The following is a 17,827-nucleotide window of genomic DNA, read 5'->3' on the forward strand; positions in this document are numbered from 1 at the left end:
AGAAAGAAATTAGCTTCGCTCCCTTTGAGTGAGTATTCTTGGGAAATGAATGGATGAGACATCAAGTTCATTCTGAATACTATTGTTAACCCAATTTCTGTATTTTCTTTCCCAATTAAGTTGCCGTATATCAGTTGTATAACTATAAAACGCAGGATTCCATCACCTAGATTGAAACATATCCAATAGGCACTGAGGATTCTTTTGGTTTACCTTTATAAAAAATTTTGCTTTAATAATCTTCTGCGTTGCTATTTCTTTTTTCTTTTTTTCGTCTGCGTGAGTGTTTATCTACTCATTTCATAATAAAAAAATATTATACTAACTTATCCCCCGTTTAAGTAAAGCCTATTTTTCTTCACCGAACCTCCCCTATGAATTGTTGAATCCCCTAAACCCTTTTGCTAATTACCGATCCCTTCCGACCTCCCTATTTGAGCTGTTTTGCTTCAGATGTACGCATGCGCTTGATCCTTTTTAGATACGGGATATAATAAATAAGCTGATCATAAGAAGATATTATAAGGACTTTAAAACCTTACAACGATGCTTCACATTTATTATCACTACCATTATTATTTTTTCTCAATCATTTTGTGTAAAGAGAGTTTTCTTCAGCTTATTGTTATAGATTAAAATGGCGCGAATTCAAACCGTTCCTACTTGAATTTTGTCTTCTCATCGTACTCAAAACTTTCAAGTACATACTTCAAATTGTCTCATGAACCTATGTAATAAATAATATTCTATCACTTCCATCACTCAAGAAAGTGTCATAAAAAACCAAGTTTTTCTTTTTTTTTTCTTCCTTAATATGTACGTTATACAGGTGACACGGTTAATGCCATAAATAATGAAATTCATTTCTTCTTTCCATGTTTTCGAATGTAATCCTCTTCTTCCCGATCAAAATTTTTCTCAGAGGGCATAAGTACCTATACATTTCACATCGTTTAGCAATCATCACTCTATCTACAAAACAATCTCTCTGCCGAAATCTATCAGCATCCATAAAGATTTCGAATCGTTGACTTACTGCTCGATCCAAGGCACTCGGCAATCCTAAATACATGGGTTAGCCATACGACGTTCGCGAAATTACCAAACTAGAATTCAGGTCTATTACCTCGATGCCTTCCACGAATCTATTTCTTCGTTAGTATGCGTTTTCAAGTGTACATCTTTCATCATTCCATACCTCTAATGCTATCATCACAAGTTTACTAATTTTTCGAAAATGGGCCGACAGAGATGGCGCATTATTATAGCCTTTTGATCTTTGTTAGTGGGACGGTCAAAACATTCTTCCGTTTTATGCTTACCTAGACTAAGTCCGACTGTACCATAACCCGAAACAACCTCAAATAAAACAGAAAACAGCGTATATTGCTAGCTTTAGTTAGATTTTTAGTTACAGAAAATAGCATCTTTTCCTTACAGGTTCACCTGGTTTCTCCAACCTAGGTCCTTCCAAAATAGTAATAATAAAAAACCCAAAAAACATATACCATAAATCATGACTTAACTGACGTTGAATATGATCTATTAAATAGGTCCTTCTTGGTTTGGCCTGCATGTCTGAATCGCCTTTCTCTCCTGAATTGTCAGTATCGCTGTCATTATCTACATCTGCAGCTGGAGAATAAATTCCCAAAGATCGTTCCTCGTATACATTGGTTCTAGATATTGGTAAGTTAGCCATCATTTGCAACTATATATGAACTTACTGTCGAATACTCATAGCAACCTTTTTCCCTAAGGTTAGTAAGTTTATCTCTAGACATGCTGGGCTTTGCGTACCGGCTAACAATGGTTAGTAAATTCATTCCCACATCAAAACGATTAAATACGTACATAAGCTGAAATGTACATCATAAACATATAGCTTACGATTACTGCTGGAGCAATCTGCCCAATGTCAATAACCGTAAAGCCAGCCGCTCGAGTAGATGCATTTTGAAAAATGCCATTCATAATTCTATAGCCAACTGGAATTTGCTTCACATATTGATTACCCAGGTCTAACACCATAAAAAAGAAAAATGAAAGCAAATTCAAAAACACCAAGTTAGCGGTCAAAATCCATGTCGTTTTTGACGGAAATAACAGTGTAAAGCTGCGACGTGGATGCTCAAGTAAAAAGATTAATGATTGCTGATAATGCGGTGTAAAGTACTTGCTAAAGTACAATGAAATCCAAATCGTCAGCCTTAGACCAATCGGAAAAAATGTATTGCCCGTTAATATCAAGATGGTTCCCAAAACCTGTGGAAATATAGCTTTTTGGAATTGATTTAAAGAATCATCATGTAAAGCATAACCAATATTATTAAATAAAGAGGCGGAGGTAAATGACGCCCACCATCCACGATTGATTCCTGCGTCCGTACATACTTTTCCGGAAACCTTTGCAGTATATATGAATATAAGGAAGGCAATCATGCCGAGAATATGCCATAGAAGAAAATACAACGATACAAAAATAGTCAGTATTTTAAGAGATTGGTATTCGATCCCAGCTAGTTCTTCTCTTTCTTCGGCGGATAGAGCATAGAATGCAGAGTTTCTGCCAATCGTAGGTTGATAAGAAAGATATGGCAAGGTAGTGGATGAGTTTCTAGAACGAAGAGTATTGCTACCTCTGAAGACTTCAGGTAAATTCGACGTAAATGTTTTTGTAAGCTGACGGGGAAAAAGAGACATTGAACGTCTATTTTCTGTGGTACGGTGTGTCATGGAAAATGTCTTACCTCTATTGGCTCTGCCAAAAGACATAGGAGATTTCTTCGCACTGGAATCCTCATCATAACCTAAAACGTTAATACAAAAAAAGCATATATGAACATACCCGTTGTATGAACTGGCTTTCGTTCATGATCAGGCACAGGAGGTGTTGCAATTGTGATTCTTGGACTTGTTGCTTCCCCAGGGTTGGACACTTCCTGCTGTTCAGCGAGTCCAGAAGTAGATATTTGGTCTAAGTTATCGGGAGGAGCGGAGGTTTCCTCTGGTTGATTAGTCGATGAGCGAGGATCATTATCGGTACGCGTAATGTTATACTCTGAAGGATACGAATTAGCGCTATGAAGGGGGGAAATACCACTTTCTGTTTCTTTTGGGGTTGAGAAGTCGGTGCGATTAGATGAAGTCGAGTTATCATGTTCATTTATTCGAGTCGAAGAGTCAAGGTCGTTCGATTCATTAGACTGCTTGGATGATACATTAACTTCATCTGATGAATCATCTCTAGTAGCACTTAAGTAGTCAACGTTCCTTGGAGCATACTCACTATGAGTCGAATGGTCCCGTTCTTCTCTACGGTCCAAAGGAGATGGAGGGTTTGAATAATCCAAGTCCTGGGAGGAATATCCGTTTTGACTAGAATGGTCTTCTTCATTATGATTTGAGGAGGACGAAGCACTTGAATAGTCTACATCCCTTGTGGCATACTCACTTGGGGGAGGATGATCTTGTTCACCATGACCTGACGGAATCGGAGAAGAACTATTTCCTGCAGTTTGATCTTGCTTTTCCAGGTCTACTGACTTCCTTGGGAATCTAAAGAACGGAAGGTTAGGAAGTGTATTTTGTCTAGGAAATGTGCTTAGTGAGCGGCGAAAGCGAGAAAACTTTCGTTTGGGCTGCGGTGGTTCCTCGAGTTCTCGAGAATCTTTCTGAGGAACAATTGGACGACGTAATCGGTTTCCTTGATCCAACAACACTTGGATTTTTCGACCACCTACCTTGTTGGGTTCTGGTCCATCATTACGGCGAAATGTGTTGTAGGTATAAGTCATTTTTAAGCGATTACCTTTCATTACCTTGTCGTAACGTCTATTGTAGAAGTACAATTTCATAATTGTAAGACCCAAATTGACGGCAACCGGAGTACTTAAGGCAGCGAACAATAACAACGTAAGCTATAAATAACGGCGTTAGCATTGTTACGGCAACAGAAGTTTCTTTATTTTGGTTAACACTTACTTGCTGATATATCGAGATATCTGTCATATTTACTGTAGGAATACCTGTTTGCGTAACGGCTCCACTAGCAAGGAATAAAGCATCGATGTATTGTAGATGTCCACTAGCGTACAAAATGATGGAGTTTAAGATAGTCATTCCAATGATAAACATATCTATGTGTCTTGTCAGCTTCCTATTTCAAACTTCATACATACAATGGTATTCAAGAAATTGAAATCGTCTGTCCATATAATGTTTACAAGCCTTCAACAAATTGAAAGGTCTTTTCCCGTTTATTATTGACATTGCATTTCTTTTTGAAAATGTTCTCGAAAATACAGTCCACTGAATTGGATTGCTCTAAGCAGAATGATCAAAGTAATTCTTTTCCTTGGTTATGCCAAGCAAGTTGTTGATGGCAGTAGCACATTTTAGCGAAACGGAGCGATATCGGTATATACTCTCAGACCTGAGACAGCATGAACAACATCAGCTTACTGAGTCGATTTGAACCACTGTTTTCAGAGTTATTTCCATATTTTCTGTTCATAAGCGATTTATAGAGACTTAAATACGCCTTATGGGACAGAATTAATTATGGGAGAAGACCTAAGGATTACTCTGGAAGACTCATTTGAGTCACTGAAAACTGACAACCTTGGTATGTTACTCATGAGGGCTAGGAAGCAAGTATTGTGTGAAGATGAAAAAAGAAAGTGACAGCTAACAGAGATTTAAAGATTTGGGTAAAAAAAACGATATCCTTGCTTCTTTCAATAAAGAGTTTCCTTTCTCAAGTGCTCAGAATTTAAGCACCATATACGCATCATGGATACCGTTTTTATTAGAATTTGTACAGTCCTTTGAGGTTTCTTTTGATTCCGACTCTCTCGAAAATGAAGTAAAGCGAAATGCTTTGAGTTTATTACAACAATGTGCTCATAAAGACGAATTCCAACCCTACGCGGAACTATGTGTTACTCGATTAGTCTGGTTTATACGAGCAGAAAATGACGAAATTGCGATATATTGCCTAAAAATGATCATGGATATTTTCAAGTCTTTCAAAGCCTCTATTCATGGTTGCGCTCAAAGCTTCTTTGATTTGGTCGTTTCTTTAGCCCGTAAACTCCCTTCCACCATCCCTTTTTGCTTTCCAAAAAGCAGTACCCTATCTTCTTCCGTTGATGATCATACCCTTTTATTTACGTCTGCTGCAGGAAGCTACCTATACAAAGAGGCATTGGACCTACATCAACAAATGAACCATCCGTCTGCACGAGACAAGAAACTTCAGCCGGCTCTTCAAAGCTTTCGTGTGTTTATCGAATGTCCAGTTGTAATTGTGCTCATCCTTCAAGTCCTCCGGCAATCTGCGACAAGTAATGTACAGCTACTCCTCCCTTTTCTTCTGGATATCCTTCAAATCAATGTCCCAATTCCAGATGATTTGTCTGGGAGGGTAAATGAAGATATTAGTTTCGATTTCATCAGAGCTGTCAAAAATAAGAGCGCATACAGGTCCGTTTTTATGGCTCAGGTGAAAACACTCTCATTTGTAGCTTACATATTAAGAACTTTTCCAGAAACGTTTAGCAACAGGGAAATAATTCCATTGGTTGTCGTAAAGCTTTTGCGGAGATGTCCTTATGACATGTGTTTTGCTCGAAAGGAGTTACTGGTGGCCAGTCGGCACATACTGTCTACGAATTTACGAAGATTATTTATTGGAGTCTTGGATTCCTTGCTTGAGCCTAACATTCTACTCGGTAAAGGTGTTGCTTCTAGGGAACTATTGCGACCGCTTGCTTATAGCACTTTAGCCGACTTGCTTCATCACATTCGTAACGAAGTTAGTAGTGAGCAGATTCGAAAAGCCATTACTATTTATTCACATAATCTACATGACCCAAGTTTAAGTATTGGTTTACAAACTATGGGAGCTCGACTTGTTTTAAATATGATTGATCGCATCATAAGCCTTCCCAATCCCGCTGACTCGATCTCTCTCCTTTTCTTTATTTTTGATGCTTTTATAGCCAAATTTCATGAATTAAATTATAAGTTACAAGGAAGGTTTCAACAACAAAACGAAAAAGCTGTACAGCGGAAGGATGGTTCTGCAAAGTTTCACATAGAAGAACAACTGCCATCTATTATTTCAATGGAAAAGGATGGATCTTTTCTTTTTAAAAATCTAATGCTCGGATTACGTGCATTGATGTATGGGTTGCGCATGTGTAAAGCTCGCAGCTTCGAGGCTTCAAATCTCCACCTTAATAACATTGAAAAGTCGACGGCTATTCAAGAAACTCAGATTTTTAAGAAGCTTTTTATTGAGGTTGCAAAGGGTCTTTCTTTTTTCCGGCCTGACGAAGTTTACTGGGAAATGTATTATGCCGGTAATGAAGACAATCTAGATAAGCCATTAACCTCCACCCTTCCCAAAAATAAAGATGAAAAGGATTGCTTGGAAGTATTTGCAACAATATTTATTCACCTTGAACCGCCATTATTCATTGAAATTTTTGAAACCAATTTGCCTATGTTTTTTGAACAACTCAAATTAAACCTTACTCTTTTTCATATTCCCCAGTTTCTTCTTTCTAATGAAAGTACATCTTCTAGATTTCTAAATGTTTTACTTCGCTTTCTACTTTCAAAACTGGGCGAACTCGGTTCTTCCGACGAAAGACATGGTTCCGTTATGTTAAGGCTTTTCCGACTATCCTTTGTTACTGTTTCTTTATTTGCTCAGAAAAACGAAACTGTTTTACGACCTTATGTTTCTGAGATGGTCATAAAATGCATGAAATTTGCGCCCAACTCTAAAAACTCTATTAATTACTATCTGCTTCTACGCGCCCTCTTTAGAGGTATTGGCGGTGGTCGTTTTGATAGCTTATATAAAGAGATAATGCCCCTCTTACATGCCTTGCTGGAAGCCTTCAACTCCTTGTTGGCATCCGCCAAATCTCAAAAAGAAAGAGATTTATTTACTGAACTTTGCTTAACTGTTCCTGTCCGACTTAGTCTTCTTCTGCCGTACTTGAGCTACTTAATGAAGCCGTTGGTTAACTCTCTGAAAAGTGGCCAAGAACTGGTAAACCAAGGCTTGAGGACTTTCGAACTATTTCTGGATAATTTGACTCCTGATTTCTTGGATCCAATTATGGCTCCTATTATTGATGAGCTTATGGATGCTTTATGGGGCCATCTTCAACCTTTACCATACAGTCATCAATATAGTCACAATGCTCTTAGAATCCTTGGTAAATTAGGAGGAAGAAATCGAAAACTTCTTAATAAAATTCACAAGTTGAGCGTAAATTCTTCTTCTGCCAGAGATTTCACTATGCTTGTGGATATTAGAGGAACTGACCAAACTCAATTATTACATTACTTGAATTATGTGGATCCCGCTGTAAATATGCTGACTAGGCAAAATTTAGATATCGATATCAAAAGACAGTCTTTTAACTATCTTACGACAATTACGAGGATTTTCTTTCACCGGACAGGTGATGTAGATAGTATAACCTCTCGCATTAAAGTCAGTGCTAGACAGCTGCTACAATCAAAGGTTGACTTTAAAAGACCTTACTCTTTTGCTACTAATCGTGGCACAGGTCGAGATTTTTTCTGTAAAATAGATGACAATTCGGTTGAGAGTTTGGTCCTTTCCCGTGCTACTTATGGTTTATTTATAGCTACCTCCAATGAAGGCTTACGTGAGAGTGCATTACAAAGTTTGAAAGTGCTCGCCGCTAACATTCTTGTCTATGACTTACTTTATGCTGTTGATTTATGCAAAGACGGTAATAATGAATCATTATTATATTCTCGTAAAGAACCGGTCCTAAGCTCTCATTATTTTTCTCATTGCTTAGCGAAAGTGATGTGCGAAGATGATGAAAGAGTCAGAAATTCAGTCACCTATATCTTGAACTTCATGTTTGAATTTGCTTCTGTCCTTTTTGATGATTCCCAGAAGGCTTATATCTTACCGATTTTTGAGGTTTTGCTCTCTGATTTCAGACACAAATGCTATGACTGTCAATGGCATCATAAGCACGGTGGTTGCCTTGGTCTTAAGGTTTTAATTGAACAGGAATGCTCACCTTTATGGTTGTTTGATAGACAAGCTGATATTTTAACTGCATTATTTTTTACGCTCAAAGACACTACTCCTGAAGTGCCTTCAATATGTAAAACGACAGTTATGGATGTTCTTAAATGTTTATTTGAGAAAATTTACACGACTAAGGATACTAAAATCGCTCCTGGAGTTTTAGGTCACCTAGTATTGGAATTATCCAACCACAACTCAGTTGTGAGGAATTCGACCCGAGAATTGTTATCACTACTATCCGCCGTGTCTAGTATCCCTATCTCGGAGCTTGTTTCTCCTTTCAAAGAAAGGCTTTTGGGACCCATTTTTGCCAAGCCGTTACGGGCCCTTCCTTTTCATATACAAATCGGACATATAGATGCTGTTTATTATTTTATAGGGCTGGATGATCATTTAATATCGTTAACGGATGAAGTAATGCGAATAATACACGAAACCGTTGCTCTAGCAGGTGCAGATGATGATGCTTTGATAGGCCATAACAAAGCCTCCCACTTTAAGAATGCAGCATTCCTTGTGAGACTAAGGGTTGTCTGTATTAATCTTCTAAGTTCTATAATCTGTAAATTTGATTTGACTGATCCTCAGCATGTTCACTTAAGAGGAAAAATTATTTCTGTGTTCTTTAAATCACTCTATGTGAAATCTAATGAAGTTATAGAAGCAGCATTTGCTGGGTTGCAATACGCTTTAAAAGAGGATCAGAAGCTACCAAAAGAGTTATTACAGACTGGGTTGCGTCCGATACTGTTTAATATATCCGATCATAAACGGCTCACTGTTGCTGGTTTGGAAGGACTTGCTAGATTACTTTCTCTTTTGACTAACTATTTTAAAGTCGAAATTGGCAGGAAACTCTTGGATCATCTGATTGCTCTTCGTGACACAATAAATTTACGTGAGATATCGAAGATGCCTTTGGCTTCTCAAACTGAGATGAAAATTATCCAGGCTCTTATTAACATATTCCATTTGCTTCCCAATAACGCAAATCAATTCATGATAGATCTATTGAAATGCGTATTAGACATCGAAATGAAGCTTAATCGTACTTGTCCTAACTACTTTGGTATCCCATTACTGAAATACATTAATCGTTATCCACATGATGCTTGGGATTTTTTCTATGCCAGAATTGATGATTCGATTTGCACCAATTTTTTTATTGAACTACTTCGACTAGAGGAATCTGAAAATTTAATGCTTATAGTGAAGGAACGCTGGAGTGTTTTTCGCTCAATATTGACTACGGAAGTGCCCACATCGAACAACACGAGATATTCTTTTGCATTAGAAGTTTCTTGTGAAATATTTACTAGAGATCCTTCTTTTTTTAAGGAAAAAAATTCATTTTTCAAAGGACTTACAAATGCTGTTGAGATTATTGGAGATCTAATCAATAATGGAGGAACCATCACTTTTATTACATCCTGGGAAAGGGTTTTAATACAATTGTGTGATTTTCTGTTGAAAATATACGACCACTGTATAAAAGATTTTGATTCTGGTTTGGATCTGTTAGCTGCCTTTCAGAGTATTGAGTATTATCTATCCAATACTCTTATGATCACATTAACAAAGCATCTTCAGAACAGTCTCGCTGAAAATTTTGAGTTAAAACTTCGAAGTTTACTATTCAACTTTTTAAGTTCAAAAAATTCATTACAATTTAAGAATGCTCTTATCAATGATGTCTTACTGCAATTTTTTAACCAGTCTAAAGCGGATGTCGAATCATGTCAAGCATGGTTTTATTCACTATACAAATTCTATTTGAAAGATCTTTCCAGTAAGCTTGGGACTTCTTATGATGATGGGGTCAGTATGGGAACTCTGCAGATTATACTCTTTTTTCTCAGGAATAATTACAAGGTATTAGAAAAATTCAGCGAAGAAATAATGTCTTTATGTTGCGCTTTAGCAAATTCTGAAGACATTATAATTAAACAGCTATCTATTTATTCTCTGTCTATTTTAAGTTCTGTATTCTCCGCCCCAGTTTTTGTACCTAGACTCGTCTATAAGGCATTACTTAAAAGCTCTCCCGTCGAGGTCAGGCATACGGTGAAGTCTTCTTTTGAATGCATTTTCTCATCTATGTCTTCATCGAATGAATTGTCAGACCATCTGGTTAAGCTTCCATTACAAATGATGAAAAGTCAAAGTCAAAATATTTCACAACTGCTAAATGTTCTTGACTTTTTAAGCTCACATGTCTCCTTCTTTTATTCGTATAGATCAAATTATATATCTATAATTATCGATTCGCTATATAAGTTAGGAGGAATTCCAAATCCAAATTTGGAAATTCGTTCACTATCGTTGAACCTTGTGAAAATGCTAGTCACCTGGGATAAAACCGAGAGATTTGAACAAAAAACCGAACTTTTTACAAATAATCAGAAGCGCGCCATATTAAGTTTTTTGTTTCGATTTATTTGCCTGTATTCAGAGCTCTATACCGAAGGCTTATGCAAAGAAGCAGCGGATGTACTTGAACAGCTTTTTTCCTTAAAAGAATGGTCCAATCTCGGAATGAAACTTACTTTTTTCACAAAAAGTATAGCACATTTTGATTCAACTGAGTCTAACTCAATAATGTATGCAAATTCTTTGAAGACATTGTCTATAGTTATAAAGACTGCAGACGATGCATGGATATTAGAAAACTTCAACGATTTGAAAGTGCTTTTGGTACAATCATTACAAAACGAACATACTATAGTTCAGCCTCCATTAAGTAATTTCGTCTCTTCGGTTCTTTCTTTACCCAATGTCCGTCCTTCCTTAATAAATGCACCCGGAATTGCCGAGATCTGGAGTACTGTTAGTGAATGGACTGAAAGGCAATTGCTATCTGGATCCCAACTGGATGTCGCTTTGTCATGTTTAAAGTGCTGTCTGTCAAGGAAAAATGCTTCCAACAATTTGCTTGCAGCTTTTATGCGTTCTTTTCATAAGGTAACGAAGGAGGCACTTTCTTTAGGAGCGCAAGCAATCCCAACACCAGCAATGAGTATGCAACCCGTATCTGCAATAGATGAAGTAAATTCAGTTCTTATGACAATGACTGATTTGGGCTGTTCTTATGTTTGTGATTTAAACGATCAACGAAGGTGGTTTCTTAGCGCATTGGTTCAAATCATTGAAAAGTCAACGAATGAAAAAATCTGTTCTTTCATTTTTAATGCTGTTCGCAATTGGGTTGTCAATTTCCAGGCTTCGATCCCCACCCTTAAGGAAAAAGCTGCATTATTATTAAAAATGGTTTCGTTTGAAAGTAGATTTACGAGTCTAAACAACTCAAATCTTTTTTCCGACTATCTTTATTTTATCCATGATGTTTTTGGAATGAAGGAGTACGAAGGCAGTGAGCTCCTCTATCGACTTGAGGCTGTGTACCTGTTGGGTACCAGAAGTTTAGACTCCAAAATTCGAGACCTATTCATTAATACAATAAGTTCAAACCTTCCTAAGGATTTATATTCCAGATTTTGTAAGCTACTTGGAGTGCATCATTGGGACTCACTTTCAAATACATACTGGTTATCCCAGCTGAATTCTTTTCTAATTGACTGCTTTGAGTTTGATAAAAAATGTGTTTTCTTCAAAAAACCTAAGCGATTTCCAAAACTCTCTTCTTATTTACCTTCAGAGTCATCGAAGGCGGAGTTTGGATCTGAATATGACAATTTAAAGACTGCACTCCTTGCGTACCAAGTAATCTCTGATGATTATAGCGGTATTCAGCTTTCAGACATTATGATTCCAATATCGAAGATGCAAGTCATAGACGCTGAAATGGCTGGCGCACTTTGGGAGGATTTATTCAACGCATCCTTTTCCAGTTTTACTTCTGAGCAGGTTGCTTCAGCATCTAAAGCTGTGACCTTAATTCTCTCGAAAGAATATCATATTAGATTACTAGGAAAGGTCCCCAGCGTTTTGGAAACGTTCCTAAATGCTATTTTACTTTCTGATAAATTTATTGCTTTACCGCCGCAGCTATTATCTTTTTTAAGCAAAAACTTTGGTTTACATCATCAATGCATACTTCTTTTAGAGAATGCACTTCGCAATAATCCTGGCTTTAGGGAAGATGAATTGTTAATTTATAGAAATTCCTGTTTGGATGCTCTTAGTGAGGTTTATTATGGTCTAGATGAGCACGACTTATATATTGGCTTATGGAAGCGGCGTTCTCGCTACTTGCAGACAGAAATCGCCACGTCTTATGAGCAGTGCTATAGATGGGAAAAGGCGCAATTGGTTTATGAACAAGCACAAATAAATACATGTGCTGGTGCCATTCCATATTCACCTCAGGAAAACGGATTTTGGCATGATCATTGGATTGAGTGTGCCCAAAAGCTGAATCAGTGGGATGTTCTTTTAGATCTATCAAAGCAAGAGGGCTGCAACGAACTGTACGTAGAAAGTGCTTGGCGGATTTTGGACTGGAATACTGATCGTGATAACATTAAAAAATCGGTCAAAACACTTTCTCCTTTAGTGAGCTTAAGGCGCCATACCTCGGATGCACTGCTTTCCTTAACGAGTGGAGGTAGAAAATCGGATTCTATGAACGAATTTGCTAAGACCATTCATGAGGGTATGCAGTTTTCTTTACGCCGATGGCAGCAATTACCCAAACGCGTTTTCCAATCTCATACAACTTTATTGCATCATTTTCAAGAGCTTGCAGAAATGCAGGAAGCTTATAATATCTATACACAGCTCGAGAGTACCACTATTGAAAACCTAGACGCCAAGCTTCAAGATATAAAGGTTGTACTACAAAGTTGGAGAGAGCGTTTGCCTAATATATGGGATGATATTAATTGTTGGAGTGATCTAGTTTCTTGGAGGAAGACTGTTTTTAAAGCCATTAACAATGTTTTCTTACCCTTGGCTTCAACCATTCAACAAGCGTCAAATGTAGCTTCTAACACCAATTCGACGTCGTATCTTTACCGAGGCTACCACGAATTGGCTTGGATAATAAATCGATTCGCCCATGTTGCTAGGGTACAACATTTACCTGAAGTTTGCATCAATCAGCTAACCAAAATCTATACGCTGCCCAACATAGAAATACAAGAGGCTTTTCTGAAATTGCGTGAGCAAGCGAAATGTCATTACGAATACCCATCGGAAATACATTTGGGCTTAGAAGTTATTAACAATACTAATCTTATGTATTTTCGTAATCCTCAAAAAGCCGAATTCTTTACTTTGAAAGGAATGTTCCAAAATAGCCTAGGTGAATATGACGAAGCAAATCAAGCTTTTGCTACTGCGGTACAAATCGATTTAACATTAGGAAAGGCTTGGGCTGAATGGGGTCTGTACCATGACAACTTGTTTAATGCGTCACCTCAGGAAACTTGGCGCGCTTGTAATGCCGTTAGTTGTTATCTTCAAGCTGCATCACTATATTCCAGTTCAAAAGCTAAGAAGTACCTAAGCCGCCTTCTTTGGTTGCTTTCAATCGACGGACCACAAGGATCCATATCTGCCGTAGTTTCCTCATTTAAGTCTGAAATACCGGTGTGGAATTGGATATCTTTTATTCCTCAGTTATTAGCTTCTTTGTCGCATAATGAAGCACCACATACTCGAGCAATCTTAATAGCAATAGCTAGAACATACCCTCAAGCACTTCATTTTCAACTTCGTACGGCTTATGAAGACTATACTCTTTTAAATAAGCAGCAAATGGCAGCGATAGCCAAAACTTCTACTTCAAATGGCTCCACTGAAAGTTTACCAACAGATACTAATAATAGGGATTTGAACTCAGGTGCATCAATTTCAAGCTCCTCTAACGTAACCCCTATAAATGAAGGATCTATGAGCAGTGATATGAATGGAAAACAAAACCATTTGAATGCTCGTATACCTTCTCAAATCACTGGCGATATTATGGCTATCTTAAAAACTGCGTATCCATTGCTTGCCCTAACGACGGAAACTATGGTGGATCAGATTCAATCTCGTCTTAAATCTTTTCCAGATGAGGATGCGTATAGATTGATTGTCGCCTTATTGAACGATGGTTTACAATATATTACAAGGCTTGGCGTTGTAACAAAGAATACGCCTCAACTTCCTATGACGAAGGCTAACATACAGCGTTTTGCAGAAAATGTATTGCCAACCCCTATTCGAGAACTTTTTCTGAAAGATTTCGTCGAGCAAGACTTGTCATTACTGGCTTACGTGGATAAGTTGCGTGTATGGAAGAAGCGATTTGTAGAAATCTTAGACCAACGGCCTAAATGTCTTCATTTGGAACAATGCAGCCTTTATTTAAGTGAGTTTCAGCACCAGAAGTTTGATGAAGTGGAAATTCCCGGTCAGTATCTTTTGGATCGTGACAGCAATAATGATTTCGTTCGTTTGGAAAGGTTTATCCCCAATGTTGATCTTATAAGAGGACATAATATATGCTACAAACGACTTACAATGAGAGGCTATGATGGCATTTTGTATCCTTTTGCTTTACAGTATCCTGCAACTCGTCATAGTAGACGGGAGGAACGCATGCATCAGCTTTTACGCTCTATTAATTCAATCTTGGAGACGAAAATTGAAGTTCGACGTCGAAATATCACTTTCGATGTACCCATTTCAATTCCTTTATCTTCTCATATGCGTATATTGAGTGATGATGATGCTAATGTAACGGTACAGAAAATTAATGATTGGTACTGTGAAGAACATGGAATGGCATCTGATCATCCTATTCGTTTCTTTTTTAATAAGTTGCAATCAAATTTGATTCAATTAAAACGCGGTAATAAATTAAATTTAGAGAACAATTCTTTGGAACAAAAGAAACATGTTTACCGTCAACGTGCTCTAGCCTTAAGAATGCAAATTTTGGACACGATTAAAGATTCCATTATACCCGAGACAATTCATTATGATTACTTTGGTAAAGTTTATAATAGTTACTCGGATTTTTGGTTTTTTAAACGTACATTTACTGTGCAATATGCTTACTTATTGATGATTACCTACATTTTCAATGTTGGAAGCAGATTTCCTCATAAGATTAATATTAATCGCAGCTCAGGAAGCATTACTTCGGCAGACCTTTTACCTTTGATGACTTCAAATCAGCCTACATTCAACAATCCTGAAGCTGTCCCTTTCCGTTTGACTCCTCCTGTACAATATTTAATTGGCGACATTGGAATAGAAGGCTTGTTGGTTGGTGTTCTGATAAGTTTTACTCAGAGTTTTTCAAGCTCAGACGCTGACATTAGGCAATACCTTAGTCTATATATCCGTGACGAAGTTTTATGGTGGCATAGGCAACAAAAGAGATCTTTACCACATGGTTTGCAATTATTTGAGATGGTGAGACTTAATGTTGAATTACTATCCCGAAGGGCATCTGGCATAAGTCAGAATGTCCCTGATAATTTACCAATAACGCAAACACTAATTGACTTAATATCGCAAGCTACGAATCCTAAGCAGCTTGCTCAGATGGATCAGCTCTGGCAAGCATGGTTGTAAATTTAAGATTTTTGGGTTTTAATGAGACTTTATGCCTTAGAGAGATAAAAACTAAAACTAAAATAAAAAATAAGTATATAATGTTATTTGATGAAATTACAGGTGTTTGTGTCGGTTAATAATAATAAATTAAGCCTTTAACTAAAAAAAAAAGACAGTATCCTTTTTTTTGTGCCGAAAGAAACAGGTATTTTGAATCTAATATTAACCAAAACCAAATCACTTCTGAAACAAAAACTGTATATATGCAAGCAAGCAAAATGTCTTCTTTTCTCATTTTCTTGTCTTAGACAGCCTAGCCTATTTTTGAAGAAAACAAATGTATCCAATCCTAACCAGGTTGCATTCTTTATACCATGTCACCTATGTTCATGGGCATTTCATCGATAACCGTCGAGTAATATTGCTCGATGTCCCGCAGAATACGAACATCTTCATTTGTGACAAAATTAATAGCTACACCTTTGCGGCCAAATCTACCACTACGGCCAATTCTGTGAATGTAATTTTCACGATTTGTTGGAAGATCGTAGTTAATTACGAGAGATACCTGTTGAACATCAATTCCACGAGCCCATATATCCGTGCACAGCAAGACCCGGCTATTTCCTTGTCGAAAGTCTTGCATAATAGTATCTCGTTCCTTTTGCGGCATTTCACCATGCATGCTAGCAACAGTGAAATTTGCTTCTCGCATTTTCTCAGCAAGCCAATCTACCTTTCTCCTGGAGTTACAGAAAATGACAGCCTGGGTGATTGTTAACGTATCATACAAATCGCAAAGGGTATCAAATTTCCACTCTTCCTTTTCGACAGCGATAAAGTACTGTTTTAAGCCTTCTAGAGTCAGTTCGTCTCTTTTCACGAGAATGCGAACAGGATCTGAAGTAAATTTACTTGTCATTTCTAGGACGTCTTGTGGTAGAGTAGCACTTACTACGACAACTTGTGTACCTGGAGGAAGGTAACGGTAGATGTCGTAGATTTGTTCCTTAAAACCTTGATTTAAGAGCTCGTCGGCTTCATCAAGGATAAGCATTTTGACATTTCGAGTTCTGAGATTCCTTCTACGAATCATATCGGTTACACGACCGGGAGTTCCTGAAACTACATGCTGACCGTAATCTAATTTTTTTATGTCGTTGCCTACGGATGTTCCACCGATGCAGGCATGACATTGGATATTCATATGGTCACCTAAAGCAAGCACGACGTTTTGGATTTGAACGGCCAATTCTCGAGTTGGTGAAAGAATTAAAGCTTGCGTATCTCGCACAGAGAGGTCGATAGATTGAAGAATACCGATTGAAAATGTAGCTGTCTTACCAGTACCAGATTGTGCCTGGGCGATTACGTCTCGCCCTTTACAAATCTGAGTAATTGCACGGCTTTGAACAGCACTAGGAACTTCATACCCATAAGCATAAATACCACGTAACAGATCCTCTGGAAAAATGTAAGTACAAAGCATTAAAAAATTGATTTTAGTTGTTTTATTTTCATTCTAGTTTTATCATCAATTTTTATACGAACCTTTCAGATTCATTTCTTCAACTAGACAATTGTATTAGCATTGAATGGCCATGTTTTTTTCTCTTTTCATTTTACTTACAAGAAGAAGCTGCTTTCACATCTTCTGAAGTGGTAAATTCAATATCATCCATAACTTCCTCCGCCATATTGAGTAATGTGGTTTTTTTCAGAAGAACGTCCGTTGTACGTTCTACCCAAGTTCGAAGTTACGGTTCCAACTAAAATTTCAATTTATGAATCTATTCATCATTTTTTATTAAGAAATATTGAGAAATAGAAATAAAAAATCTTTAAGTATGGCAAGAAACTTGTACACACGATGGGATACCTTTTCAATTTATGCTTTTGTGTTTTAAGAGATCCCTTTGTTTTGAATGGTTTTCATCTGTTAAATAGTTACTTTACGGTTATGCTTTTGGTCCTATAAATCATGGAGTAAAATATGGCAATGCAAAGCTGCAAAGAGAAATTTTCGAAATCTGTCACCCCGAAAAAGTGATTCAACTTCAATCCCTATAAATTTCTAGGTCGATTATAGAGAACTATGAACGGTTGAATACAAGGGATCCATCGCATTTATGTATTTCTCGAAGACTGTGCATGTAGGTTCATCCTGTATAGAACACTTTTGGTCTTTACTATGAAAGGGAGCCTTAATTTAATTAG

The 17,827-nt window shown here is 37.3% G+C and overlaps 3 protein-coding genes across 3 annotated transcripts; 1 reads left to right on the forward strand and 2 right to left on the reverse strand.

Annotated features, from left to right (window-relative positions):
• Nucleotides 1-655: 655 nt before the first annotated feature.
• Nucleotides 656-4,491, reverse strand: SPOG_01990 (potassium ion transporter Trk2). Its single transcript, XM_013167094.1, has 12 exons — nt 4,182-4,491; nt 3,985-4,139; nt 2,849-3,920; nt 1,855-2,810; nt 1,801-1,803; nt 1,728-1,747; nt 1,439-1,679; nt 1,323-1,389; nt 1,199-1,269; nt 1,127-1,145; nt 1,037-1,062; nt 656-935 (listed from the first exon to the last, which is right to left on the reverse strand). The coding sequence occupies exons 1-12, from the start codon at nt 4,270-4,272 to the stop codon at nt 861-863; spliced, it is 2,796 nt and encodes a 931-aa protein (XP_013022548.1). The 5' UTR covers nt 4,273-4,491; the 3' UTR covers nt 656-860.
• On the forward strand, nt 4,481-15,772 carry SPOG_01991 (PIKK/TRRAP protein kinase Tra1). Its single transcript, XM_013167095.1, has 2 exons — nt 4,481-4,627; nt 4,707-15,772. Exons 1-2 carry the CDS (start codon nt 4,564-4,566, stop codon nt 15,626-15,628), a joined length of 10,986 nt encoding a protein of 3,661 aa, XP_013022549.1. The 5' UTR covers nt 4,481-4,563; the 3' UTR covers nt 15,629-15,772.
• SPOG_01992 (ATP-dependent RNA helicase) lies at nt 15,710-17,360 on the reverse strand. Its single transcript, XM_013167096.1, has 3 exons — nt 17,241-17,360; nt 17,162-17,182; nt 15,710-17,074 (listed from the first exon to the last, which is right to left on the reverse strand). Exons 1-3 carry the CDS (start codon nt 17,305-17,307, stop codon nt 15,978-15,980), a joined length of 1,185 nt encoding a protein of 394 aa, XP_013022550.1. The 5' UTR covers nt 17,308-17,360; the 3' UTR covers nt 15,710-15,977.
• Between the last annotated feature and the right edge of the window lie 467 nt (nt 17,361-17,827).

Source organism: Schizosaccharomyces cryophilus (genome assembly GCF_000004155.1).
Source record: "Schizosaccharomyces cryophilus OY26 unplaced genomic scaffold supercont4.2, whole genome shotgun sequence".
In the NCBI taxonomy this organism is placed as follows: Eukaryota; Fungi; Ascomycota; class Schizosaccharomycetes; order Schizosaccharomycetales; family Schizosaccharomycetaceae; genus Schizosaccharomyces; species Schizosaccharomyces cryophilus.